The sequence below is a fragment of the Gorilla gorilla genome, chromosome 13 (genome assembly GCF_029281585.2).
Source record: "Gorilla gorilla gorilla isolate KB3781 chromosome 13, NHGRI_mGorGor1-v2.1_pri, whole genome shotgun sequence".
Taxonomy (NCBI): Eukaryota; Metazoa; Chordata; class Mammalia; order Primates; family Hominidae; genus Gorilla; species Gorilla gorilla.
In genome coordinates this window covers 125,532,702-125,559,048 of record NC_073237.2, presented here as the reverse complement: position 1 = coordinate 125,559,048, position 26,347 = coordinate 125,532,702, and the positions used below count along the sequence as shown (strand labels likewise).

The 26,347-nt window shown below is 55.3% G+C and overlaps 1 protein-coding gene across 9 annotated transcripts in view; it reads right to left on the bottom strand.

Moving 5' to 3' along the window:
* PTPA (protein phosphatase 2 phosphatase activator) overlaps positions 1-26,347 on the bottom strand; it is a 59,988-nt gene that overhangs the window by 2,171 nt on the left and 31,470 nt on the right. For 3 of the 9 annotated variants that reach the window (XM_031014800.2, XM_055351314.2, XM_055351315.2), the window contains 2 exons: positions 26,200-26,307; positions 19,820-21,379 (listed from right to left, as the gene is read on the bottom strand). In XM_031014800.2, coding sequence (XP_030870660.1) covers positions 21,302-21,379; positions 26,200-26,307 — 186 coding nt within the window. In that variant the 3' untranslated portion in view covers positions 19,820-21,301. The other 6 variants (XR_010130373.1, XR_008668583.2, XM_063696797.1 and 3 more) reach the window with 6 other exon arrangements.

The following is a 26,347-nucleotide window of genomic DNA, read 5'->3' as shown; positions in this document are numbered from 1 at the left end:
GCACTTTGGGAGGCCGAGGTGAGCTGATCAGTTGAGGCCAGGAGTTTAAGACCGGCCTGGCCAACATGGTGAAACCCCGTCTCTACCAAACATACAAAAATTAGCCTAGTGTGGAGGCGCGTGTCTGTAATCCCAGCTACTCGGAAAGTGAGACAGGAGAATCACTTGCACCTAGGAAGCAGCTGCTGGAGTGAGCCAAGATCACAGCACCATTGCACCCCAGCCTGGATGACAGAACGAGACTCAAAAAAAAAAAAAGTCTCAAAAAAAAAAGAAAGGACTGGTTGGAGGGGGAGGGGGTGGGGGTGGCACCAGTTTAGATGTTTTGATCGGAGAAGGTGATATTTCAACTGACACCTGAACAGATCAGCTCTATTAGTATACGACAGGCTATGCTGCAGTAACAAATTAATCCCTACATCTCAAAGATTTAACACAAGGATTTCTTTCTCTTTTAAGATCTCCAGCAGGTAGAAAGGATTTGTTTCTTGACCATGCAAAGTCTGAGTCAGACTGCCAGGTCTCCTAGGCTGCTGCCCTCCATACGGTGACTCAGCAATTCAGCCTGCGTCTATCTCAACACAAGGCTTCCAGAATCTCCACCGTGGCACAGAATGAGAGCTGGGGAGTCCTGCAAGGGCTCTTCATGGCCTCAGCCTGGAAGTGATTCTCCTCACTCACACTCAGAGCACGTTGGCCAGAATGAGTCCCAGGCCCTCATCTAACTGCAAGGGGGCTGGGAAAAGCAGTTTTCTTGGGTAACTGGGAAGGAAAGGCGAGTACACATGGATGAGCGCTAGAAGTCTCTACCATAGCAGCTGGACAAACAACGGTGGAGGAGCATTCCAGGCAGAAGGAACGGAAAGGGTGAAGACTAAACACATGAGGCCAGGCGCGGTGGCCCACGCCTTAATCCCAGCACTTTGGGAGGCCAAGGCGAGCAGATCACCTGAAGTCAGGGTGAGACCAGCCTGGCCAGCATGGCGAAACCCTGTCTCTACTAAAAATACAAAAATTGGCTGGGCATGCTGGTATGTGCACCTGTCAGCCACTTGGGGGACTGACAGAGGAGAATCGCTTGAACCCGGGAGGCGGAGGTTGCAGTGAGCCAAGATGACACCATTGCACTCTAGCCAGGGCAAGAAGAACGAAACTCCGGCAAAAAAGAAAAAAAGAAGAAAAGAAAGGAGAGAGAGAAAAAGAAAGAAAAAAGAAAATGAATAAATTTAGTATGTTCATAGAACTGGCTGAGAGAGAGGGCAAGTGGGAGAGGCAGGAGATGGGGCCAGAAAGAAAAGCAGGAGGTGCTCAGATTGTATTCTAATCACAGTGGATGAGAGTTCCATCCGGGGCATCAGTCAGAGCTGGATTCCAATCCCAGCTTTGCCCCTGTAGGATCGAGGGAGCAGCCTGACTTTTCTGAGACTCAGTCTCCTCAAAGGAAGCTGGGACCAGTTACAACCTGTGAAGGTCTTCCTGCTCCGTGCCCAATGCACAACACGCAGAACTAGTGGCAACTATGAACGTTATAGGAACTTCCTTCCTCTCCCGGGTCAGGGACGGGAGGGGAGGGTGCCTGAGGGAGGGAGGGGGCGGGGAGTACGCCAGTATAAACACACACTGAGTCAGCCGCCCCAACCAGTTTTCCTAGTTGTGCGGGGCCAGCTGGGGCTCCAGACCAATCCAGGGTCTGCCCCTCTTCCCCCAGAGACTATGCCCCACAAACACACCCATCCAAGGGACCCTCAGCAAAGACAGAACATGGGAGAGCATCCCAAGCTATGTGAGGGTTCCTTGTGGAGCACTCCTCATTGTAAGTTGTTAAATATCAGATGAGTGACTCTGAGACTGTGGACCACCAGGCACAAGGCCAAGCACCCGACGGATTCCCAGGGCCATCTCTACCCAGGACCACCCCTACCCAGGGTGCCCGTCCAAAGCCCAGGCTGGCAGTTCCAAGCTCAGCCTCCAAAGCCACATAGAGCTCAAGACAAACCAGGCTCTGCTGCTTTTTTTTTTTTTTTTGAGACACAGTTTCGCTCTTGTTGCCCAGGATCTCAGCTCACCGAAACCTCCGCCTCCCAGGTTCAAGCAGTTCTACTGCCTGAGCCTCCTGAGTCCCGAGTAGCTGGGATTACAGGCATGCGCCACCACACCCGGCTAATTTTGTATTTTTAGTAGAGACGGGGTTTCTGCATGTTGGTCAGGCTGGTCTCAAACTCCCGACCTCAGGTGATCCACCCGCCTCGGCCTCCCAAACTGCTGGGATTACAGGGGTAAGCCACCACGCCTGGCCAGCTCTGCTGCTTTCTAGGTGACAATAAGCTCTTTCCTTCACCTCCCTGAGCCTCCAGTCCCTTGTCTGCAAAATGAAGACACGCATGGGGGCACCTGCCTGTGCGGTAAGGCTGCTACAGCTCAGAGTCTGACATACATTGAGTGCCCAGTAAATGAGAGCTGCAATATTGGCACTGGTCAGCTCTGCCCAGATAACTTTTCATTGCAAAATGCATGACAGTTTTCCTACTGACTCTCCTGTTGAACAAAATTATGACTTAAGTTAACAGGCCAGGCGTAGTGGCTCACACCTGTAATCCCAGCACTTTGGGAGGCCGAGGCTGGAGGATCCCTTGAGTCCAGAAGTCTAAGACCAGCTTGGGCAACATAGTGAAACTCCGTCTCAACAAAAAATACAAAAATTACACTTTGGGAGGCCAAGGCGGGCGGATCACAAGGTCAGGGGTTTGAGACCAGACTGGCCAATATAGCGAAACCCCGTGTCTACTAAAAATACAAAAAATTAGATGGGCATGGTGGTGGGCACCCGTAATCCCAGCTACTTGGGAGGCTGATGCAGGAGAATCGCTTGAACATGGGAGGCAGAGGTTGCAGTAAGCTGAGATCATGCCACTGCACTCCAACCCAGGCGACAGTGCAAGACTCCATCTCAAAAAAAAAAAAAAAAATTAGCCAGGCATGTTGGTGCACACCTATAGTCCTAGCTACTAGGGAGGTTGAGGTTGGAGGATCACTTGAGCCTGGTAGATCTAGGCTACAGTGAGCTGTGATTGTGCCTCTGCACTCCAGCCTGGGAGACAGAGCAAAACCCTGTCTCAAAAGAAAAAAAAGTAACATGCATCTTTTCCAGCGGGACCCAATCAAGATCTTTTTACTCTGGAGTTGGGGGAAGAGACAGGAGGAAGTGCCTTAGAAACTTTGTTGGATTTTTTTGTCTTTCCATAGATTGGGACTCAAATTTTTTTGAAAGGTTAGTCCCCAGGAAGGTGTCTGATTATCTTCAGGACCTGGCTGTGCCTGACAGTCAACATTCACTCAGGATAGATGCTTGATGATCGAATGAATGAATGGACTCCATTCTAGGGAGTGGCTTAAAGAGGAAACAGTAAGATATTGCTCCGCCTATCCTCCTCCAATCAGACCCTTCCCCACTACCTCTGGGCCTCTGACTCCTCCCCCTTCTGCCCCCCAAATCCAGTTACTTCCTGATGTTTCTTTTTTTTTTTTTTTGGAGACAGAGTCTCACTCTATTGCCCAGGCTGGAGTGCAATGGCACAATCTTGGCTCACCGCAACATCTGCCTCCCAGATTCAAGTGATTCTCCTGCCTCAGCCTCCCAAGTAGCTGGGATTACAGGCTTGCGCCACCAAACCCAGCTCATTTTTGTATTTTTAGTAGAGACAGGGTTTCGCCATGTTGGCCAGGCTGGTCTTGAACTCCTGACCTCAGGCAATCCGCCCATCTTGGCCTCCCAAAGTGCTGGGATTACAGGTGTGAGCCACCATGCCAGGCCTTCCTGATGTTTCTTAAACATTCCATGCATCCTTCCTGCTGTCCTCCCCAGCTCCCTGGCACCCTCCAGGCCACTACACACACACACACACACACCACAGAGTGGAAGTCCAGTACACACACACACACACACACACACCCCAGTGTGGAAGTCCAGTGTCTCCTTTAACACCCACATCAAACAGCCTGGGGAGAACTGGGAAGACTGGGGAATAAAGCTTCCCTTTGTTCATAAAAAGAAATCCAGGCCTAAGACAGATAAAGGACGTGGCCCCAGAACAGGACAGATCCGTGTGGGGAGGGGCAGTGAGACCTCTAGGCAACCTGCAGACATTCCAAGTTGATGGACAGCTCCAAGATTCTTTAAGCCAAGAAAGGGATTCGGGTGTCGAGATTCCTGGGCCTTGGATCCTCTCCTCTCGGGGTCCCATATTGTTCAGGCCTCAGAAACTCAGCTAAAGCTGGCTTAAGCAAAGTGCGGATTTATTTCCTGGCACAGAAACAGGGAAGTCCATGGGTGTTTCGGCTCAGGCGTAGCTGGATACAGAGGCTCACATGATGTCATCAGGGCTTATTCGCTACCTCTCCTTGGCCTCTTCTTAGGTTTTCTCTGCGGCCAGAACAAGAAGGCCACTGGCCAGGGATCGTGCAGTCACACAGGGCCCCATGTTCAAATGAGCCCATGCTTGGAGTCTAATGCTCTGCTGTCCTGAAATTCAACATCATTTTATCGTTGAGTTTGTGTTGAGTGAAGTCTGAGAGAGTGGAGCATGTTTGAAGCTTCGACTCAGGTGCAGTCCTGTCTCCTGCCACCTCCCCACCTCCCTGAGACAGGTTCTTGGTCCCCCCACTACCCTGCCCCCTGGCACTCTGGTGCCCTGGCTCTGCCTGGCCTCTCCCTCCCATCCTCGGCAGGGACCTGGGCACAGGCGTAGAGAGGGTTGAGTTCCGGCATCCGTGAGCAGCACCTTGCAGGGCACGGTGACAGCAGCCACTGCTGTGCATTAGCAGCACCACAGCCTGACTGGCAGCCAACCAGAGACCAGGTCTAGACGCGGGGTGAACCTTTCACCTACCCTGATCTGGGTACTGAGGTACTTAGAGACCACTCCTCTGCTGTAGGTTGAGGTGGGGGCCTGTGGGAAGGGGAGGTACCAGGACTCAGGACATGAGCCCAGTGGTTGGTTGGAAGGTTCATCCAGCAGCTGCCAGGCCCCATCTAGAGAGAGTACACACGGAGGCATAGCAGGGGTGGAGGGGGCTGGGAGGGTGTGCACCCTTGTGGCAATCTCCCATACGGAGAAGCACTATCTTAACCACCTTAACCAGGGGGTCCTCTCCTCCCCCTATAACCTTCCTGAGCCTGGCTCGTGTTTGTCTTTTCTGGCCAGTTCAAGGCACACTCAGGGACAAGCCACAGAATATGAATTGTGCAATTTCAGCGATTCTGCACATGAATTAAATGCTCTGGTGTTTATATTTATAACTGGTATTACACAGCCAGGCAGAGTGGCTCATGCCTGTAATCCCAGCACTTTGGGAGGTGGGCAGATCACTTGAGGTCAGAAGTTCAATACAAGCCTGGCCAACGTGGTGAAACCCTGTCTCTACTCAAAATACAAAAATTAGCCAGGTGTGGTGGCACACACTTGTAATCCCACCTACTCAGGAGGCTGAGGCACGAGAATTGCTTGAACTTGGGAGGCAGAGGTTGCAGCGAGCCGAGATTGGCCACTGCACCCCAGCCTGAGTGACAGGGAGAGAGGCTCCATCTTAAAATAAACAAACAAATTAATAAATATAAATAAAACTGGTATTATGCAATATAAAGATGAATGGTAAAATTCATGCTATTTACAATAATTACACCTTTCTAAGTACACCTTTCTGTATTTAGAATGACATTGAATAGAAAATTTAAAATGCCATGACAAGTTGAGAGATGGTGGAAGGAAGTGTTCTATGGACACTTCGTGGCACTTTTTCCTGCTTTTTGAGCAAGGGGCCCTGCATTTTCATGTTGTAGCGCACCCCACAGATCCTGTACCTGGCCTTGCCACTGGCACCTCCAGGATGGCATCTTCCCAGCTTAGCAGCCCTGGCACAGGGCATCTTCCCACCTGATCTAACAGAGGGCATTGGGGATGATCCTCATTGGCACAGCCAGGTCACAAGCTCATCCCAGAGCCAATCACAGTGCACAGGAAGGCAGGGCCCCTGTGATTGGCCAGGTCTGGGCATGTGTCCACCCCTGAGTAGGGGGCTGACCGGACCCACCTCAACCCTTTCTCGTGGCTTCTCCATCGGGAAGAAGGTTCTGTTGCCAGAGGAAAGGGCGCTGCACAGCCACAGGCCGCCACTATGCGTCTTGTACACACACCTCTCATGCTTGGTGTGAAAAAATAAAAAATGTAGATACCAGCTGGAGGAGAGACAGCAATGTAGTTCCTCTCTTCCGGCTCATAGTTCCCAGTCTCCCTTCCTCTAAACGCCGCCGAGTCCCAGGGCTCAGGCCTTGGCCCCTTCTCCCTTCCTGCCACCTTCTCCTGGTCCCTTCAACTCACTGACAACTCTCTCCAGCCAGGACCTCCGTGCTGAATGCAAGTCAAGGGTCCCACCATGTTTGGCCTCTACTCTTGGGATACTGACATCTAAGAACTCGTCTGTCTGGGCCTTTCAAACCCCGGAGAGACACCTACGACCCCCGCTTCTCGCCGCCATTGCCCCGTCCCACCATCCAGCCAGTTGTTCAGGCCAAAAACCAGGGCATCGTGACTCCTTTTTTGTTCACAAAGCCAAATTCAGTCCATCAGCAAATCCTCCTTCAGAAGAGATTCACAATCAGGCCAGACACGGCGGCTCACGCCTGTAATTCCAGCACTTCGGGAGGCCAAGACAGGAGGATCACCTGAGGTCAGGAGTTCATGACCAGCCTGGCCAACATGGTGAAACCCCCATCGCTACTAATAAATACAAAAATTAGCCAGGCGTGGTGGCGCATGTCTGTAATCTCAGCTCCTCGGGAGGCTGAGGGAGGAGAATCACTTGAATCCAGGAGGCAGAGGCTGCAGTGAGCCGAGATTGCGCCATTGCACTCCAGCCTGGTGACAGACACTCCGTCTCAAAAAAAAAAAAAAAAAAAAAAAAAAAAAGAAGAGCTTCACAACCTACCTTAGTACCATTGCTGTTGCTCTCCCAGCCCGGCCACACCACCTCCCTCCTGGACTAGTGCACTAACCTCCCTGCAGATCTCCCTGGTCTTCCTGTGTCCGCGCTTGCCCTCCTACTGGCCGTTCTCCTCCTCTCCACTCCCGTACATGCGAACCTGTTGAAGTCGAATCATAGCTCTCCCCATCTCAAACCTTCCCAGTAGTGTAAATGTTTAAAACCAGCTGGTGGGTGGAGCTCACTTGTAGAATTTGCCAATTCCTGTGGTGTAAACACTCCCATTTTGGCCAATTCCTAGCTACCAATGTGACATCGCTGAACATGGAGAGGGAGAGGAATGTGCACAGTCAGCTCTCGCAAGCCAGTGTGAGCACACCACTGCCCCCACTCCACTCAGAACAAAACACAGGCCGGGCGCAGCGGCTCATGCCTGTCATCCCAGCACTTTGGGAGGCAAAGGCGGGAGGATCACTTGATCCCAGGAGTTTGAGACCAGCCTGGGCAACATAGGGAGACCCTGTCTCTACAAAAAATAAAAGCCTAGCTGGGTGTGGTGGCGCATGCGTGTAGTCCCAGCTGCTCAGGAGGCTGAGGTGGGAGGATCACTTGGACCTGGGAGGTCAAGGTTGCAGTAAGCCATGATTGCACCACTGCACTCCAGCCTGGGCGACAGAGTGAGACCCTGTCTCAAAAAAAAAAAAAGAGAGAGAGAGAGAAGGAGGGAGGGCAAGTGGGAAGGTAGAAAGGGAAGGAAGGAATGGAAAGAAGAGAAGGGGAGGGAAGGGGAGGGGAGAGGGAGGGGGAAGAAAGGAAGGAAGCGAGGGAGGGAGAAAAGGAGGGAGAAAGGGAGAGAAAACAGGAAGGGCAAGCAAGGCAAACAGAGTCCTTACTACGGCCTCTGCAAGGCCCTGCTGAGCCAGCCCGCTGCCTCTCCACTCATCCCCACCCCTCCCCATCACTCAATGCCCTGTAGCCTCCTCCTTGCTGTTCCCCAAGTGTCAAAGCTGTTCCCACCTCAGGGCCTTGGTACTTGCTGTTCCCTCTGCCGGGAATGCTCTCTCAGCTCCTTTCAGGGTAATCTCTGTCACGAACTGAGGTCTCTGTTCAAGTGCCACCCTCACTACCCTCTTCAAAATAATATTTCTCTATCACAATTACCCTTATTTGTTTCATAGACTTTATCGCTGCTCAGTATTTTGCTGTATATTTATTTGTCTATCGTCCTCACTAGATGTAAATTTTACAAGGGCAGGAAATTCACCAGTTCACCCCTCTGTCCCCAGCACCTGGAGAGAATGGTGCATGGAAGGAACCCACTTCTGGTCGGGCACAGTGGCTCACTGTGCTTGTAATCCCAGCACTTTGAGAGGCCAAGGCGGGCAGATCATCTGAGGTCAGGAGCTCGAGACCAGCCTGGCCAACATGGTGAAACCTTGTCTCTACTACAAATATAAAAATTAACTGGGCATGGTGGTGCGTGCCTGTAATCCCAGCTACTTGGGAGGCTAGGGTGGGAGGATCGCTTGAACCCAGAAGGTGGAGGCTTCAGTGAGCCAAGATTGCACCACTGCACTCCAGCCTGGGTGACAGAGCCAGACTCCGTCTCAAAAAAAAAAAAAAAAAAAACCACTTCTGTGGGTCAGGCAGGCACTGAGAACATAGCTGTGAATGAGCCCTGGCTCTGTCACTGAAGCAGAGGAGGTTCCAGAGGAAGGCAAGGAGGCCAGCAAAGGGGGCTCGACTGCTCCTTGGGTGCCAAGACAAGCACTGGGACCTTTATCCTGCCAAGGCAGGTGGTATCACTAGTTTTTTTGTTGTTGTTCTTGTTGTTTTGTTTGTTTGAGACAGAGTCTCCCTCTGTTGCCCAGGCTGGAGTGCAGTGGCATAATCTCGACTCACTGCAACCTCCGCCTCCTGGGTTCAAGTGATTCTCCCGCCTCAGCCTCCCAAGTAGCTGGAATTACACGTGCCCACTAACACACCCAGCTAATTTTTTGTATTTTTAGTAGAGACAAGGTTTCGCCATGTTGGCCAGGCTGGTCTGGAACTATTGACCTCAGGTGATCGGACCCCCTTGTCCTTCCAAAGTGCTGGCATTACAGGTGTAATCCACCACACCCAGCTGGCATCACTAGTTTATCAAAAGCAGCGTGACTCCCACTTAGCCTCTCCCTTGCTGCTCTGCCTCTCCAACCTTGGGAATGTCCCACGGACTTCACCTGCCTGAGGCCAAGTCCATGCAGTCTGCCCGTCTCCATCAAGGGTGCTGCCCAAACTTGGGAGTGAGCTGCAGAAGCACAAACCCTCAGAGTTTGGGACACTGGGAAGCTGTCCTGCCCGCAGGGCCCTCCACGGGACCCCCAGAGCTCCTGCATTGGAGTAAGGGGAGAGCAACTTTGCAGCCAAGGCCCTGGTCAGCACCTGTTGTTCAGCTTCTTCTAGGATAACATCAGGGACAGAGGACTTACTTTTTTATTCATTCATTCATTCATTCATGGTTCAGCAGGTAGTAACTGGTCATCCACCTAGTCTGGGCCAGCCCCTGCTCCTGGTGCTGGGGGCCCAGTGTTGGCCACGTAAGCCTGTGCCCTCCCTCACTGGGCTTACCATCCACTGAGAGGGAGATGATCACTAAGTGAACAAGTTCATAGATAATAAAACTTGAGATGAAAATGGGCTCATGAAGGCAACTGCAACAGAGGGCGGATGGAGGCTCAAGTCAGGAGCAACTCAGGGAAAGCTGGAGTGTAGCCGGGCACGATGGCTCATGCCTGTAATCCCAGCACTTTGGGAGGCCGAGGTAGGCGGATCACGAGGTCAGGAGATCAAGACCATCCTGGCTAACACAGTGAAACCTCGTTTCTACTAAAAATACAAAAAATTAACTGGGCCTGGTGGTGGGTGCCTGTAGTCCCTGCTACTCGGGAGGCTGAGGCAGGAGAATGGTGTGAACCTGGAAGGCGGAGCTTGCAGTGAGCTGAGATCGCGCCACTGCACTCCAGCCTGGGGGACAGAGCGAGACTCCATCTCAAAAAAAAAAAGAAAGCTGGGACGCCTGTCTCGGGAGGTGGCATCTGAACTGGGCCCTGAACAACCAGAGGGTGCCTCTGCTCAGCCTGGGCTCAAGCAATGCAAGCCAAGGAAACAGCAAGTGCCAAGGCCCTGGGGCAGCAACAAGTTTGACATTTTGGAGGACCAGGCAGGGCATGGTGGCTCACACCTGTAATCGCAGCACTTTGAGAGGCCAAGGCGGGCAGATCACAAGGTCAGGAGATCGAGACCATCCTGGCTAACACGGTGAAAACCCGTCTCTACTAAAAATACAAAAAAATTAGCCGGGTGTGGTGGCGGACGCCTGTAGTCCCAGCTACTCGGGAGGCTGAGGCAGGAGAATGGTGTGAACCCGGGAGGCGGAGCTTGCAGTGAGCCGAGATCACGCCACTGCACTCCAGCCTGGGTGACAGAGCGAGACTCTGTCTCAAAAACAACAAAAAAAAGACATTCTGGAGGACCAGAGAGAGGGCAGCATGACTGAAGTACGGGAGTGGGCGAGTGGGGCGGGGGCACAGTGGCTCATCACCTCGTGAGGACTTCTGTGCACAGTCAGGAGCCACCCTTCAAGTAGGGATCTGATGGGAGTGACCTTCAAGCACCTCAGGGTAGAATCACCTTTAAGCACCTCAGGGTAGATAGAGCCCAGGGACAGTGGCAGAGTGGAGTCAGGAGAGCAGAGAGGAGATGCTGCTGGCCAGCGCTCCTGGGAGAGCCGACCGTGCTCCCTGGCTGCGGGCAGATTTGGGTTACAATTTGGAGGGAGACCCAATAGGACCTGCTCATGGGTTGGATTTGGGAGGTGGAGGAAAAGAAAGGAATTCAGGATAACACCTGCACCAGGTGTGGTAGCTCATACCTGTAATAATCCCAGCACTTTGAGAGGCCGAGGCACGAGGATCACTTGTGCTTAGGAGTTTGAGACCAGCCTGGACAACACAGGGAGACCCTGTCTCTACAGAAAAAAAGTTTCTTAAATTTAGCCGGGCATAATGGTGCACACCTGTAGTCCCAGGTGTTGACCCAGTAGAGTAAACTCTCAAGCAATAGAGGGTAAACGAGGCCAAGGCTGCAGTGAACTATGATTGTGCCACTGCACCAGCCTGGACGACAGAGCAACACCCTGTCTCAAAAAATAAAAATAAAAAAGATAACACCTGGGCCATGCACGGTGACTCACTCCTATAATCCCAGGACTTTGGGATGCTGAGGCGGGTGGATCACTTGAGGCCAGGAGTTGGAGACCAGCCTGGCCAACATGGTGAAACCCCCGTCTCTACTAAAAATACAAAATTAGCCAGGCGTGGTGGTATGGGCCTATAATCCTAGCTACTAGGGAGGCTGAGCCAGGGGAATCACTTGAACCTGGGAGGCAAAGTTTGCAGTGAGCTGAAATCGAGCCACTGCACTCCAGCCTGGGTGACAGAGCAAGATCCTGTCTCAAAAAATAAAAAGGATGACGCCTGGATTTGGGGCCTGATGGCTGTCCGCAGAGACAGACTGCCTTGGGGAGAACAAGGAGCCATGTGGCCATAGCCAATCTTTCCCTTGCCCAGCTCCGGGTACCCCACCATGCTGGCCTTTGTAGGACCTGGTGTCAGACAAACCTGGGCACCACCCTGAACCCACTTGGACAAGCTGGAGGCCCTGGGACGCCACTAAGATCTGAGCCCCACCACCAAAAGCCCTTGACTGGGAATGTGATGCCACCTTCTCGGCTCACTGTGGGGACTCCACGAGGTGACACATAAAGCACAATCTACACACACCAAGAGGCACGCTACCAGCCAGAGAGTCATTGCTGTCATGCGTCTTCGTCATCTTTGTGCAAATCGGCCCTGCCTCCAAAAAGAAACTGGGCCCTTGGAAGAGGTGCCTCTCAGAGAGGCCCAGGGTCTGGGGCCAGTCCTGGAGAGATGGGTGCAGGAGCAGGAGGAAGAGGAGGAGGAGGGGGAGGGGGAGGGGGTAGAGTGAAGTGGAGTGGAGGAGGGCTCTCAGGCCACCACAGTGGGGACAGGCAGCACACGGCAGCCCATGCCACCCGAGCCCTCAGGTCAGGCCCCATGGAGAGGCTGCAGGAGCACGAGCTTTGGCGGGAAAGAGACCCCAGACCCTTCTGTGAAATGAGGACATCGGCGCCCATTGTGAGGATGAGGCAAGAGAAGCTTCGAAGCACTTAGCTCAGGGCCAGACACATAGGCTGCATGCAGGAGCCACAAGCTCCAGGCTCGCTGTGGGAACCCCCAGACATCAGGGGGCAGACAGCTGCTGGGGGCCTGGAGCAGCAGTGGCAACTGAAACATGGGGACCAGGAATTTGCATGGAGTAGGGCAGGAGCCACTCCTGAAGGAATGGCCAGGCCACCACAGTCCGGGCAGAAGCCAGGCCTGGGGCCAGTAGCCAGCAAGGGAACAACCGCCCCAGCTCCAGACACCCAGCACACCTCCCAGCCTTGCTGCCGGAGCCCTCATCCTGCCTTCAAGGAAGGCTCTCCACCCTGTCCATGACATTCCCACAGCTCCCCACATGCCCCGTGTCCTCCTTAAACCTCCATGAGGGACGGAACCGCATCCGCCTCCTCCATGGTCCTTGGGGTCTCCTTGGAGCCTGGCAGAGCAAGTGCTCAGTAAACGTTCGTGGGACAGATTCACAGCCATTATTGGGCTCAGTGGGTAGAAATGTCCACACTGAGCCAGGCACAGTGGCTCGTGCCTGTAATCCCAGCACTTTGGGAGGCCAAGGTGGGTGGATCACCTGAGGTGAGGAGTTCGAGACCAGCCTGGCCAACATGGTGAAACCCCGTCTCTACTAAAAATACAAAATTAGCCAGGTGTGGTGGTGCACACCAGTAATCCTGGCTACTTGGGAGGCTAAAGCAGGAGAATCGCTTGAACCCAGGAGGTGGGGGTTGCAGTGAGCAGAGATGGCACCACTGCACTCCAGCCTGGATGACACAGCAAGACTCTTGTCTCAAAGAAAAAAAAAAAAAAGAAAGGAAGAAAGAAATGTCCACGCTGGAGCCTGATGGCCCAGGTTTGAAACCCACTTACCACCAAGGAATTCCCCCATGGCTCGGCTGCCACATGCCCACCTCGCAGGGTGGCCTGCGGAGATTCAATGAGACGGTGCCAGCAAAGCCCTGGGCTGTGTCCGTTCGGTGGCTGGTACATCCACCCTGTAAGGCCATGTTTACTTACCTTGTTTATACGTAAGGAAACTGAGGCTCAGAGGGGTTTAGTCATGGCTCAAGGTCACACAGCGGGAAATGCAAGAGCCACTCCAGAGCCCACACACACCTTGGCCACCACGCTCCCCACCCCTTGCAGAGGGCAGGAGCTGGCTCTAGAGGGTGTGTGCAGTCCATCAGCCCAGCAAGGGCCAGGCCCAATCTCACCAAGCAGAGGTGGGGAGCAGGAGCAGGCTGTTCCGTCCGCAGCCCGCCCACCTTCCTGTCCTGCCTGGGGCTGGGTCCAGTTACCTGGAGATGAGGCGCTGCACTCGGCCTGCCTTTGCAGTGTCCCTTTTGAAAAGCCCCAACTTTGTCTCATGCAAATAACAAGGGTCAAGGAATCTGTCCAGGCTCAGACTGGGAGATCTCACTACAGGCCAGCAAAGGCCCAGCCTCGGGGCCAGAACTGGGGATACAGCCAGTTGCCCTGCCAGGAGAGGAAGCCTCCCAGAGCCCCAGCCACTGTGGAGTATGTCTCATCGCCGCAGCTCTGAGCCTTATCCTCACAGGTCCGTCTACTCCTGGGTGTTGTCCCAGGTATCCCTTGATGTCACCTGCTCAGGGGAGGATGGTGGATGAAGCTGGACCCATCAGGGGCTTCGCCTCTTCACTGGGATTCAGGAAAATACTCCCAGCAGCATCACAAGCACTGAGAAATTGAACTGTTCGTCCCTTGGTTCGTAACCACCAAACCCCCCATCCAGGGCCCAGGCAGGAGAAAGAGCACCTCAACTTTGGGACTGAATTCTGGATCCAACTCACATGTGTTGGGGTCCTGAGAACAGAGGCTGGGTCCCAGAGGTCACCAGGAAGGCTGCAGATGCCCGCCAGGGAACTGCTGGCCACAACTCTCCCCAGTCCAAAGGCCCCCTGAGGAATCAGGATCTAGGCTGCCTCCTCTCCCTGGGTCCAGCTCACATGGACTCTCAAACACTTTTTCCCCAACAGCTCTCACTCCCTGAATCCCCCAGCCCTGACTGCCCACTCCCTCTCAGGGGGTCTCTGGGCCAAAGCACCTACCAAGAACTCACCTCCCCTTCCTTTATCCCAACAGATGTGAGCAAGGCCTCTCTCCTTCCTCTCCCTCCTGACTAGAAGGACAAGCCCCCTCCTCTCTGCCCAAGATGCACCATCCTCCGGCGCTTGTTAGGGGGGAGATCTTTTTATTCCGTTTCCTTTCTTTTTTTTTCTTATTACAAAAGTAATATGTGGATATGGTAGAAAGATTTAAAAATCAAATACGAAAAACATAAAGCAAGGTTAAAACTGACCCGCCACTACTTTTTCTTTTGTGGTTCAGTAATGTTGGGGTTTTTTTTTTTTTTTTTTTTTTTTTTTGAGACGGAGTCTTGCTTTGTCGCCCAGACTGGAGTGCCGTAGTGTAATCTCGGCTCACCGCAACCTCCCCCTCCCAGATTCAACCGATTCTCCTGCCTCAGCCTTCCGAGTAGCTGGGATTACAGGCGTGTGCCACCACACCCGGCTAATTTTTTGTATTTTAGTAGAGACGGGGTTTCACCATGTTGGCCAGGATGGTCTCAATCTCCTGACCTCGTGATCCGCCTGCCTCAGCCTCCCAAAGTGCTGGGATTACAGGCGTGAGCCACCATGCCCGGCCATGTTGGCATTTTCATAACTATCTTTGGAAGCAGGAAAAGCATTAAGAATTTTCCAAAAACCCTCATATCCCCACCACCCAGAGATAAGCTCATCACTACCTGGGCCTGTGTTCATGTAGATGGACAGACAGACGGACGGATCAAGAATGCAGATTTCTGCTTTTTTACAAAAAAGCATTGTCCTTCACCTGCAGTCTTTGCAGCTGCCTTCCCCACTAATAACAGATTATCCGCATCTTTCTGGACAAATAAATGGATAATCGCGTCATCTGACAGCCCATAGGATGACTGCTCCCTCCAGCCGCTAACAATCCCCAACTGCTGAACATATAGGGTGCTTCCCAGGTTCTGCTGGAATAAGTCCAAGAGGGAAAATCCTCCAGGAGGGACGGTGCTGCCTGTCTTGTTCACCGCAGCGCCCCAGCACTTGTCCCCGGACTGGAGCAGAGAGGGCTCTGGCAGTGTTTGCTGAGTGAATGAAAGCAAGTCATCCTCCCGGCTCAACCCTGACCTGGGCCTCTCTGGTCCTCTCCTCAGCTCCCTCCCTCCGCCCTCCGCCCTCCGCCTGCAGTGGCACTCAGGTACCCCAGGCCCCCCCCATGCCCACCTGCCTCCTTCTTCCTCCCCACTGTGCCAACCTCACCCTCCTTTCTCTCCAGCCCACTGCTCCTCTGCTTGGCTCCACAGCACTCAGAACTGCCCTCTCACAGGCCCCATACCCACCTCCGGTGCTGGCTGCCTGGCACCAGGGCAACAGTGGCCAGTCTCCCTGCCCGTTCCACTCACCTGCGCCAGGCGGGGCACCAGCTTCCTCTCTCCACGGATTCTCCAGGGCTGACCTGCCCCCTCCTGTGTCTGTATCATGCTCTGCACGAGGGCCCCTGCCACTGTCACAGCCATTTCACAGATATGTACCGAGTGCCTGCAGGACCTTCCTAGGGCTAGCAGGAAATAGGACAGATGAGGTGTCTGGCCTCACAGGAGCAGCAAAGCTAGGTGCTGAGTGCAAGGTGGCGGGCCTTAGCCTGCCTCATGTGAATCTCCATCCGCCCCCACCAAGGAACCCCAAGTAAAGAGAAGCTGTGTCTGCAGACAGCCCCCTACCACCCCAAATTCCAACCAGCTGGCTGCCCCTCCCCAACAAAGACCCCGGTGTCCCTACGGCAGGGGTGTGGCTGAGTGCTGGGTGGGGTGGGGACACCCAGGCAAGCAGGCCCAGGAGACCAGCCCCGATCTAGGGGGCCAGGCGAGGCCTCTCAGAGGGAGCGAAGCCTCAGCTGAGTCCCAAAGAAACACCAGGGGTTCCCCAGTGGGGTAAAGGGTTCTTCGAACAGGGCCAAACTGATCAGCAGCTCCAGGAGTGTGAGGAAGAGAGGCAGCCAGGGTGGCTGGACCTTGACACAGCAAGGGTGTGGGCAAGGGCCTGAGGCTGGAGAACAAGCAGGGCACGGCAGAGGATTCTGGGAATCTCTTTGGCCCCAGATTCCCCACTCCACCAGGGGTTGGGTCCTGGCAGCCCTGCCAGCCTCCCATTCAGCCCATGCAACATGTCTACCAGAGCTCCTCAAACTCTGCACCCCTGGCTGAGCTACCTTCGCCAGAGTCCTCCTCTCAGGCATGTGCCTAGGGTCATTAAGAACCCCTCCCTCTTCCTCAGCACCAGCTCCCACCTCCACCCTCCGCTTCCCAGCCCAGGGCCTCTCTCTGTGCTGCTCGGGGCCTTCAACATCCCTTATCTGGGCCAAGGCCCCAGTCCCATCACCAGCATCCACAGTCCCATCACCAGCATCCACAGTCCCATCACCAGCATCCAGCCAGCTGCCCATGAGTTTCCTAAATCCCAATCCTCATCTCTCACACACACCACAGAGGCACCAGTTACATACTTCCCCAGCTCCCCACCAACTCCCCACCGAAGCACTGATTCCTGCTTCCGGGTGCCTGCTGTGTGCCAGTCTGTGCTGGGCACTGGGATACAGCAGTGGGCAAGACAGACAGTCCCTGGCCTCCTGCGGCTCATCTTCTAGCAGGGAAGACGAACCTTAAGCAATGCGTTTTGTAGAGAATTAAATGCCGCTAGGCAAGTGTCAAGGCCATGTGTGGAGTGCTACGGGTATCCATGGCGGGGGTCTTGGATCCCAAGCTGGTGTTAAAGCCCTCTGCAGGCCAGCCCCAACCTGCTGTTGCAACTGTGTCCCCTGCCAGCCACCCCTCCACATCTATGTGCACAGTGGCCCCGCGAGCACATCCTTGGTCTGCGCCCATCACCCAGGTGAGAGGATGCCCACATGCCACCTCCTCCACAGAGTATTCCAGAGCTTACCTAAAGTCCACCCAGCCGCATCACCTTCCGCCCTCCTTTGCAACTAGTTCTCCATCTCTCTGTTTCCCCAGTAAGCTGGAAGTTTCTTGAAGGCAGATTCTTACCTTTTTCTCATCTCCACATTCCTCCAATACCTCATACATACATAACACATGCTTAACGCTTGTGGGATTCAAGAAAAACATATCACCTGACTTAGGCCCAAGTCTTGGGCACACCAAACCCTCAGCTTTGCTCTCCTTCCAACCCCAACCTCTGCCCGGGATTTTCCTCCCAGGAAGGCTTCTTCCTCTCACCTCTCATAAGCACGAAGCGGCCTCTGCCTCGGCGAACCAAAAAGGAGCACAAGTGGCTGAGTTCAGCTTGTCCATCCTGGAGCTCCTGTGGCCCAGAATGCTGGGAAATGACACCCGCCCTTCAGCTCTGCGGCCACCCCCACACTCAGAGGGCTTCTTTCGGACATGTTGAGCCGCTGGGGTGCCCGCAGCAGGCCAACCTCCACCGAGCACAGCACAGGCTACAGGTGCATGTGCCTCCATGGCCCATCTCCCAGGGCCTGAGTGGGCTCCCATCCTGCCCAGAAGCCCACGCCCACGTCCTCGGAGCTCTCACTGCCCCTCGTGCCTTACATTTCCCTGTAAAAATAAACCCAGCCCAACCCGCCACCAAACCGGCGCAGGGTCTGCCTTCCTCCCACAGGGAGAAACGAGCATCCTGCCTCAGCCACCTGCCCCGTGAAGGCCACCGGTACCTTCTCAGGACCTCGCTCCCTTCAACCTCCCGCTCTCCTGGACCTTCCCAGCATGCAGCAGGAGGCAGCCCCTTGCCAGTCTGACCAGAGCCCACCTTCAAGGCAGTTCCTTGGCCACCACCCTGCCCACTCTCCCGTCCCCACTCCCACCACAGTGAAACTCAGAAGAGAAGCGAGTGGTGTCTGGTCAGTATCCACCTCAAGCAGCAGACCATCCCTCCACATCTTCCTCCTAGGGTGGGGGCCTGTGCCATGACAAGCAGACCTCACAGGGTGGGGTCCGCGTTCTCATCCCTGCTCCCCCCTCCCCCACCCCACGAAAGCCCACCCAGGGCCAATGCTCCTTGTATTTGCAGCTTAGGGTCCCCTGCCCACACTCCACCCTCCTCTGTGCAGAAGCCGGCCCTCTCCTCTCCCTCATCTGCATGTTCCACCCATTTGGCACTATGCCTCGTCACCATGCCCGCCGCCTCCATCCTCTTCAGCCCACCCCTGCGCCCTCATCCTCAGCACCTCCTCTTAGAAGCTAACAGGCAGTTCCGCGCCCCCACAGCAATTCCTCTCCCTCAGGGCCCCCCACCCCAGGAAATGGCACCAAGCCACACAAGCCAAGAATTGGGGTTCTTGGCTGCTCGGCTCCCTGTCATAACTCCCTTCCTGTTAGCGACACCAAATGCAGCCTCAATTGGACCACTTCCCGCCATCCCACTCTGAACCCTCACCCAGGCCACTATCCCTGTGCCCAATCACAACTACAACCTCCCAAATGGTCCTATCTCCCCTTCTCTCCAACAAAACCTTCCAGCACCTTCCCATAGAACACTGTCCAAACTCAGCAGAGCCCGCAAGGCCCTGGCCTAAAAGTCTGGCCCCTATACCCAACCCTAGCCCTCCAGGCCCAGGCCTGAGCTCTCCACAGCGGCTCTTTCTTGTCCTCAGGGTCTCAGCTCACAGGACCTTTTAGAGCAAGTAACCCCCTGCCCTGCCCCCATCAACGCCTTCTCTAATTGACGTTATTTTCTCCATAATCCACCGGCTACCTAACACTGTCATATTTGGGTGCACTGTAGTCATGAGGAACATGCAGCCACTATTTGTGAAATGAAGGAATCCTCAAGACCAATGATAGGAACGTCATTATGCCCATTTTTCAGATCAGGAAGCTGAGGCTCAGAGAGAAGTCAACCATGAGGGCCCTCTACTTCCTGGTGAGTAAGCAGCAGCTGCTCAGTTTGAACTCGGGTGTGCCTGAGGAAGCGCAAGGTGATGAGGAGCTGAGGCTTTCCAGTCCATGCAAGGCCTCTAAGGCCAAGAGAAAGGTCAAGGACCCTTGTTCTCTGAGCAAGAGTGTCTTAAGGAAGTCTGGGGCACAGCGGCCCCAGAGACCCTCAACTCCAGCCCAGCAGGGACAGGAGGGGCAGAGGAGGGAGAATAGAGGGCCACCCCCTCACAAACCACAGGTGCATGTTCCACTGTCAAAGCCCATCCAAAGGCTCCCTGGCCAGCTTGGGGCTAAGTTGGGAGTCCAGAGGGGCCCCCTTCACCAAGCACAGCTGCAGTGACCACCCGGGATATGCTATGTGCCAGGCCCTGAGCTGAGGACTTCACATCTGCTGTCCACTGCTGGCAGTCACCCTGTGACTGTCCCCATTTTGTGAATTGAGAAAGCTGTGGCTCAGGGGCTTCAGTAACTTACAACCTTGCAGCTGGGACTGCAGACAGCTAGGATTTAAACCCAGGAAAGGCTCAACCCAAATTGAAACAGCTCAAGTCTCAGACACTGTGGCCTGAGAGAAGGGGACCTGATGGAGGTCAGTCATGCAGAAATGGGTTAAACATGTGACATGAAAAGACATACCTCACACAAGTGACAGGTGCAAAACAGAGGCTTTAATCTGAACAGCAATGAGGGTGCAAGGGGCTGGGAGCCCATAGGGGGATGGGGGAGCCAGGAAGGGGTGTCTGGCCCTGGGAGAGAGGTGGACGCTGGGCCTCTTCTGAGACACTGTCACTGACCTTTGGGACTCCTGACCCAGCCTCTGCCTAGACCATCACCGGATCCCAGGCTGAACCCCTGTGCTGTGCTTCTCAGTGCTCCCCCTTCCTGAAGGGTGTGTGGACCCAGACACAGGAGGGGGCAGTGGAGAAGGGCAGGCCTGGGGAACGAGCCTGTAAGAGCCAGGCCCAGGAACAGCCCTAGGAGAAACCTCGGCGGTGGCCCTCAATGGGCCTGCCCAGCCCCGACTGGGCCCATTCTGAGTGCCAAAGCCTGGGCTTGGGAGGCTGTCACTTACCTCTCCCTATAAAATCAATGGACAGTTCAGGGAGGTGGGAGGACAAGGTGTGGGACTGCCACCTTCTGGGCCCACCCACCACCCAGGGGAGCAGAGAAGCAGGGCCCAGGGGCCCAGGGTGAAGCTCACAGCAGCGCAAAGGTAGCAGAAGTGGCCGGGCCTAAGACTGCCAAGAGGAATCCAGGCTCTCCAGATACAATGGGCCCCAAGCCCCTCCCTGAGTTTCTGCCATCCCCTCCCTGCCAGGGAAAGTTCTGGAAAGACATGCCTCACCCCATCAGCTGGGCCCTCCCAGGAGCCCAGCACCTACCCAAAGGGCAGCTTCCATTGGCTAGGTTACCCTTAGGGAGCGGGAGAGATGTGGCTACAGTCAGGAAACCCAGCAAAGCCAAGGGCTAGAGAACTGAAGAGCAAGGGGGAGGCTTGGACACAGGGGGCCTCAGGCCCAGGGGGCAGGGTGAAAAGGAGCCTGGGAGGGGCACCAGCCAGGACAGCTAAGGCCTCTCCACCACCTGACCCCACCCACCCCACCCCAGCCCACAGCTGGCGGCCAGCCTCAGCTTCCAGCCCTAGCATAGATGGCCACCCCAGCATGGCCTGGGAAACTGACCCACCCCTGCAAGGAGCAGCTCCAACCCTTAGAAAGGCATCGACTCCAGGAAGGGAAAAGCAATGGAAGCAGCAGGTATCTCTCCTCCCTTCCCTGCAGTGCTGCAGAACAGCCCCTGCTCTCAAAACCAGACTGGACGGGAGCGAAGGGAGAAGAGGCCAGGAACAGGAGAGAGTGGCCGAGTGACCAGGCCCCAGACCCTCTCTTCTGGCCAGTCTAGCACACGGGAGCTCAGAAAACTGGCTACACTTTGGTCACTTCTCCCAACTTGGGCCCTGAAGCCTTATGCTCTGAGCCCCCTCAAACCCATCTCGCCACCCCACCCCAGTAAACAGCCTCTCATCAAACGGGACGAACAGAGGGAGGGGATGGGGAGGGGCCACTGCTGGGGTGGGGAAGGCAGGCACAGGAACTGTGGCCTGGGTGGCTCTTCGGCTTGGCCCCTCCTAGCCCGACGTGACAGGATGGATGGGCAGCAGGCTCCCGAACTTGAAGTGCTGGATCACAGGGAACTTCTCCAGGCACTGTGAGGAAGGAGCAGGTGAGCAGAGTGGTGAGGGCCACACCACACCCCTGCGAGGACCCCAACAACCGCAGCAGCTCCCAGGTGTCCATCCCGGGCCCAGGAAGTAGCCCCGCCAGGGGATCCCCCAGGGCTTCCTCCCCCAGTTCCTCACTCCTTCTATCCAAAGACACCCACTCCACAACGAGACCCACGAGAGAGAGAAAGAGAGAAAAGGCAGCCCAAACCTACAAGGTAGAAACCGAGAAGAGAGGCAGCCAGGTGACATCACTTGGCCCAGAGAGGGAAGTTGGGAACCTGAGGTGGAAAGAACCCTCCTGATCACTGGGGACCCCCAGGCCAGGTCCCAGTTCTAGAGAAGAGACGTGGGGACATTTGAACGTAAGCCTAAGAGGCTGAGGCCGGGTCCCAAAGCCTGTTTTCTCCAGCTTTCAGTTCTCTGGACTGAAAAAGGCATCTTGGCACTTCAGAGTGAGACAATAAGAACCAGCTGACATTGAGTTCCCCCCACCCCTGGGCAATTCCCAGCAGCCTGTGTGGGGGGCAGGGGAAAAAGAGCACCGAACAGGGGAATGGCTGAGCAGGGGGGAGGCCCGACTCCCTGAGCCCAGCCCAGCCCGGGCTCCTAGCAGAGGAGCAGAGCCGGAGAGCAAGTGACGGGGCCTATCACAGAAGCTGGCCTGGCCCACAGGCAGCCAACCCCAGCTTCCAGCTGCAGCTCCTGCAACAGCACCCCCATGCCCGCCACACCTGGACACTAGCTCTCACAGGAGCCGTTTTGGGCATGCGAGGGTTGGATCTGCCAAGACTGACCAGGGCCTCCTCCCACACCTTTGGCCACAGAAAACAGAGTATGTTAGGCACCTCCTGGCTGGGGTGGAACAAGACTTATGGCCTCAGAGAGAGTAAGAGCCTCACTCTGTGGCTGTGATCTTAACCTCCAACTTAGAGACAAACGGGTGCTATGACTGGCCCAGGTTCCCTCTCCTCAAAAATCAGCTGTGGAACCTAAGAGGGAGAAGCACCGGGGTGACGAGTGGGCCAAAGAGGCGCCAGGAGGGGAGGGAAAGAAGGATGGAAACCAAGCTCATGGTGGGGTGGGGAGCAGAGAGCCCTGGCCACAGCCAGGATCCTGGGCCTGAGACACAGAATGCGGGAGCAGGGAGCGGGAGGTGGTCCCTGGGCGGGAGGGGGAGCAGCCACAGATCCAGGCCAGACGCCAAGGCAGCTGCCATGGTGCTTATGTCATCCCAGAAGTGGTCATAAGAGCCCCCCCACCCCCCAAGGGCCCTGGAATTCCAGAAGGGGTCAAAGGTCAACCTCCCTCTAGCTCCCATAGAAGAAGTTGCAAGGCGAGAAGGGGTGGAGGCAGGGGTTCTTCCCATTCTGCCCACAGGACCCCAGAGCCAGCCCCCTCAGAGCCACAGGAGCTGGGCCAAGGAAGCCTAAGGCTCCAGGGCAGGAGGAGCCTCCAGCCCAGCCTTTCTCCCAGCAAGGCCCTCCCATGTACCTGGGCGGAGCAGCAGCTTCAGACTGCCCCGACCTTCCAGCCAGAGGTGATTCAAGCTGGGGAAGGGACTCCCTGGGTCCTGACAAGGTCCTTCTGAAGGCAGCACCCGCACAGCCATGGCCCACAGGAAAGACAGCCCCCCCCCCGCGACCACACAAGGCCCCTGAGAGCACTTGGTTCTTCGGTCAGAAAGGCTGGGACAGAGCAGAGTTAGACCCAAATCCTGAGGCCACCTACTGCCAGGCTGGTCAGACTTCTGTGGCAGCCCAGGAGGCTGACTCCCCTCAATCAACCAGTTCTGACTGGAGACCCAGCCTTCCTACCCACCCCTGGACTGCAAGACTGGCAGGCCTTGGAGGGCCTCCATAGGGGCTAAGAACTGGCCTGAGAAAACAAGCCCTCTCCTTGGACCTCTGTGCAGGCAACATGCCAGCCCATGGGCCCTTCGGGACCAAGGACTAAGGGCTAGTTGCTAGTAAGTTGTCAATGAGGGTTGAACACTGCAAAGACTTGGTGATCTTTTTTTTTTTTTTTTTTCCTGAGATGGAGTCTCGCTCTGTTGCCCAGGCTGGAGTGCAGTGGCATGATCTCGGCTCACTGCAACCTCCACCTCCCAAATTCAAGTGACTGTCCTGCCTCAGCCTCCTGAGTAGCTGGAATTACAGGTGCGCACCATGATGCCAGGCTAATTTTTGTATTTTTAGTAGACACAGTGTTTCACCATGTTGGCCAGGCTGGTCATGAACTCCTGACCTCAGGTGATCTACCTGCCTTGGCCTCCCAAAGTGCTGGGATTATAGGCATGAGCCACCGCACCCCACCAGTAATTTTTTTTTTTTCTTTGAGACGGAGTCTCACACTGTTGCCCAGGCTGGAGTGCAGTGGTGTGATCTCAACTCACTGCAACCTCCGCCTACCAGGTTCAAGCGATTCTCCCGTCTCAGCCTCCCAAGTAGCTGGGACCACAGGCATGAGCCACCACACTCAGCTATTTTTTATATTTTTAGTAGAGACGGGGTTTCCTCATGTTGCCCAGGTTGGTCTCGAACTCCTGGCCTCAGGTGATCCACCCACCTCAGCCTCCCAAAGTGCTGGGATTACAGGCAAAGACTTGGTGATCTTTTTTTTTTTTTTTTGAGAGAGTCTCGCTCTGTCGCCCAGGCTGGAGTGCAGTGGCACCATCTCAGCTCGCTGCAAGCTCCACCGCCCGGGCTCACGCCATTCTCCTGCCTCTGCCTCCCAAGTAGCTGGGACTACATGCACCCGCCACCACGCCCAGCTAATTTTTTTATATTTTTAGTAGAGACGGGGTTTCACTGTGTTAGCCAGGATGGTCTCAATCTCCTGAACCTCGTGATCCGCCCACCTCGGCCTCCCAAAGTGCTGGGATTACAGGCGTGAGCCACCGCGCCCGGCCTGACTTGGTGATCTTAAAGTCAGGGAGTTCCAGCGTCACCCTATACAGGAGCCTGTCCCCTTCCCCACACAGCGCCGGCCACAACTAGGGCTAGAATCCCCCGTTTTCAGATTACTAGAGAGCTCCCCCATCCTGAGTTGGTCATTTTCAGTGTCCTCCTTGTGTTTGCCACCCTGTGCTCAGCCCCCACGGAGACCCCGACAGCCTGTGCAGAGTGGACAGTCCCTGTGTTCCTGCCACACCATCACCATTTTCAATCCGAATATGCTCCTCCCTCATCCTGGAGTTCTTTTGTCTCTGGAAGGGCAGGTGAGAGAAGGGGACAGGGTCTCTTGCCCTATCCTTTGGACCTTAGAGCCTGAGTCAAGAGAAGTTTAGAGTCACTTGAATTAAGAGGCTTGTAGAGAAGACAGTACTTCAGGTACCAAGCAGGGAAGGCAGCCAGAGTCCTCTCTTTGGCACACAAGGGTTGGGGTTGGGAGGTGGCTGGTGGGCGATGTGCACCTCTCACATGCTCAGACACCCTGGAGGCGGGGCACAGCAGAGTGAGAGTTCCCCAGCAGCCCCCACTGTGGGACAGGCGGGGGTGGGGTCAGGAACATCAGGACACCAGAGGGCAGTGACCCAGGGCAGAGTCGGAGTGGAGAGCCGGGGGTGGCCAGCTGCAGCCGGAAGGAACCTAGGCAGTTCCAGCCAACCGGCTCTCAGGCCTCTCAGATTAGAGAGGTATGTGGGCTGGAACCTAAACACAGGATGTGAGGTCCAGAGGAAGGGGACCAAAGGGGGAGGGGGCGGAAGGGAGTGAGGGCCCGGTCTGTTCAGTTCAAGCCTCATTAACCCCTTCAGGACCAAGTGCAGGGAGCCAAGCCAACTGGAAGCATCTGTGCTCCCCCACCCCGCTGGCCTCTGGCGCTCTTCCCCGTTATCCCGCCTCTGCTGATGGGATCCAGGAAGCTCTGGGTCCAATGAAGACCTGGAGCAGCCCCTTCCCAGAAGAGAAGGCCGGCCAGGAGTCAAGAGATGGTGCCCACAGTACAGTGTCTGAGGCCATGAACTAGTCACAAGGGCCAGCCTGAGGACAGAAAGAAGGGACTTTAAGGACCCATCACTCCAGGTGTGGAACTTCACATCCAGCCCTTCCCTGGCCAAGGTCAAGCAGTTCTAGAATTAGTCTTCCCAGGAAGTGGGAGGAGCTAGCAGAAGGGACAGAGTAGAAATAAAATGTCTCCTCCCCACTTGGAAGAAAGAAAAGGCCACCTCCTTGGCTGGGAGAACAGTGCCAAGAGGGCAGGAGACACCCTCGGCTGCCTGCCAGCAGGGGGAGCTCCAGGAAGCCTCAGCTCTCCTCTCCTCAGCATCTGATTTGAGAGCAGGGAAAACCATTTGCATCAAAATCCCTGAAGCGGTCCATAAAAATGCCAATTCTCGGCCTACCCTCAGACCTCCCACCACTCAGTGATCATACACACTAACATTTGAAGGCAGCACTTTGGAGATGCCTCCAAAGGGTAAGACCCTTCCCAGGTATGCCATGGGAGAGCCAGACTCAGACTGCCAGAGCCTTGAGGAGCCTTCGGCCACTTGATAAGGGAGAAGGGAGGCCCCCATCGCCCCAACTCCCCATGCAGCAGGTCCTTGCCTCAGCCTCCAAGCTCATCAGGACAGAGCTGGGCTGCAGCTTTTCAGGGCTGGGGTGGCTGGTGCTTCTCTGACTGCCCATGCCCCAGATGGGAGATTCCGAGGCCCCAAGTGTCAGAGGGGCTGGCCTAAGATTCAGAGCAAAACAGTGGGGTAGGAGGAAGCAGGAGCCCCAGGCTCCACATCTTTTGCTTTGTCCCCAGCCCAGGACTATGTGTGGCAGCAGGGACAGGCACACTGGCCAGCCCCCACTCACCTCGGCCTTATACATGCGGATGAGACCCTGGTTCACTTTGGACCAGGAAGGGACGGCGCTGATGTTCCACAGCTGGTTGGAGTGCTCTGCAAATGGGCCAGTCTTCATCTGAAAAAGAGAAGCCACAAGCTGAAGAGACAGGTTCTGG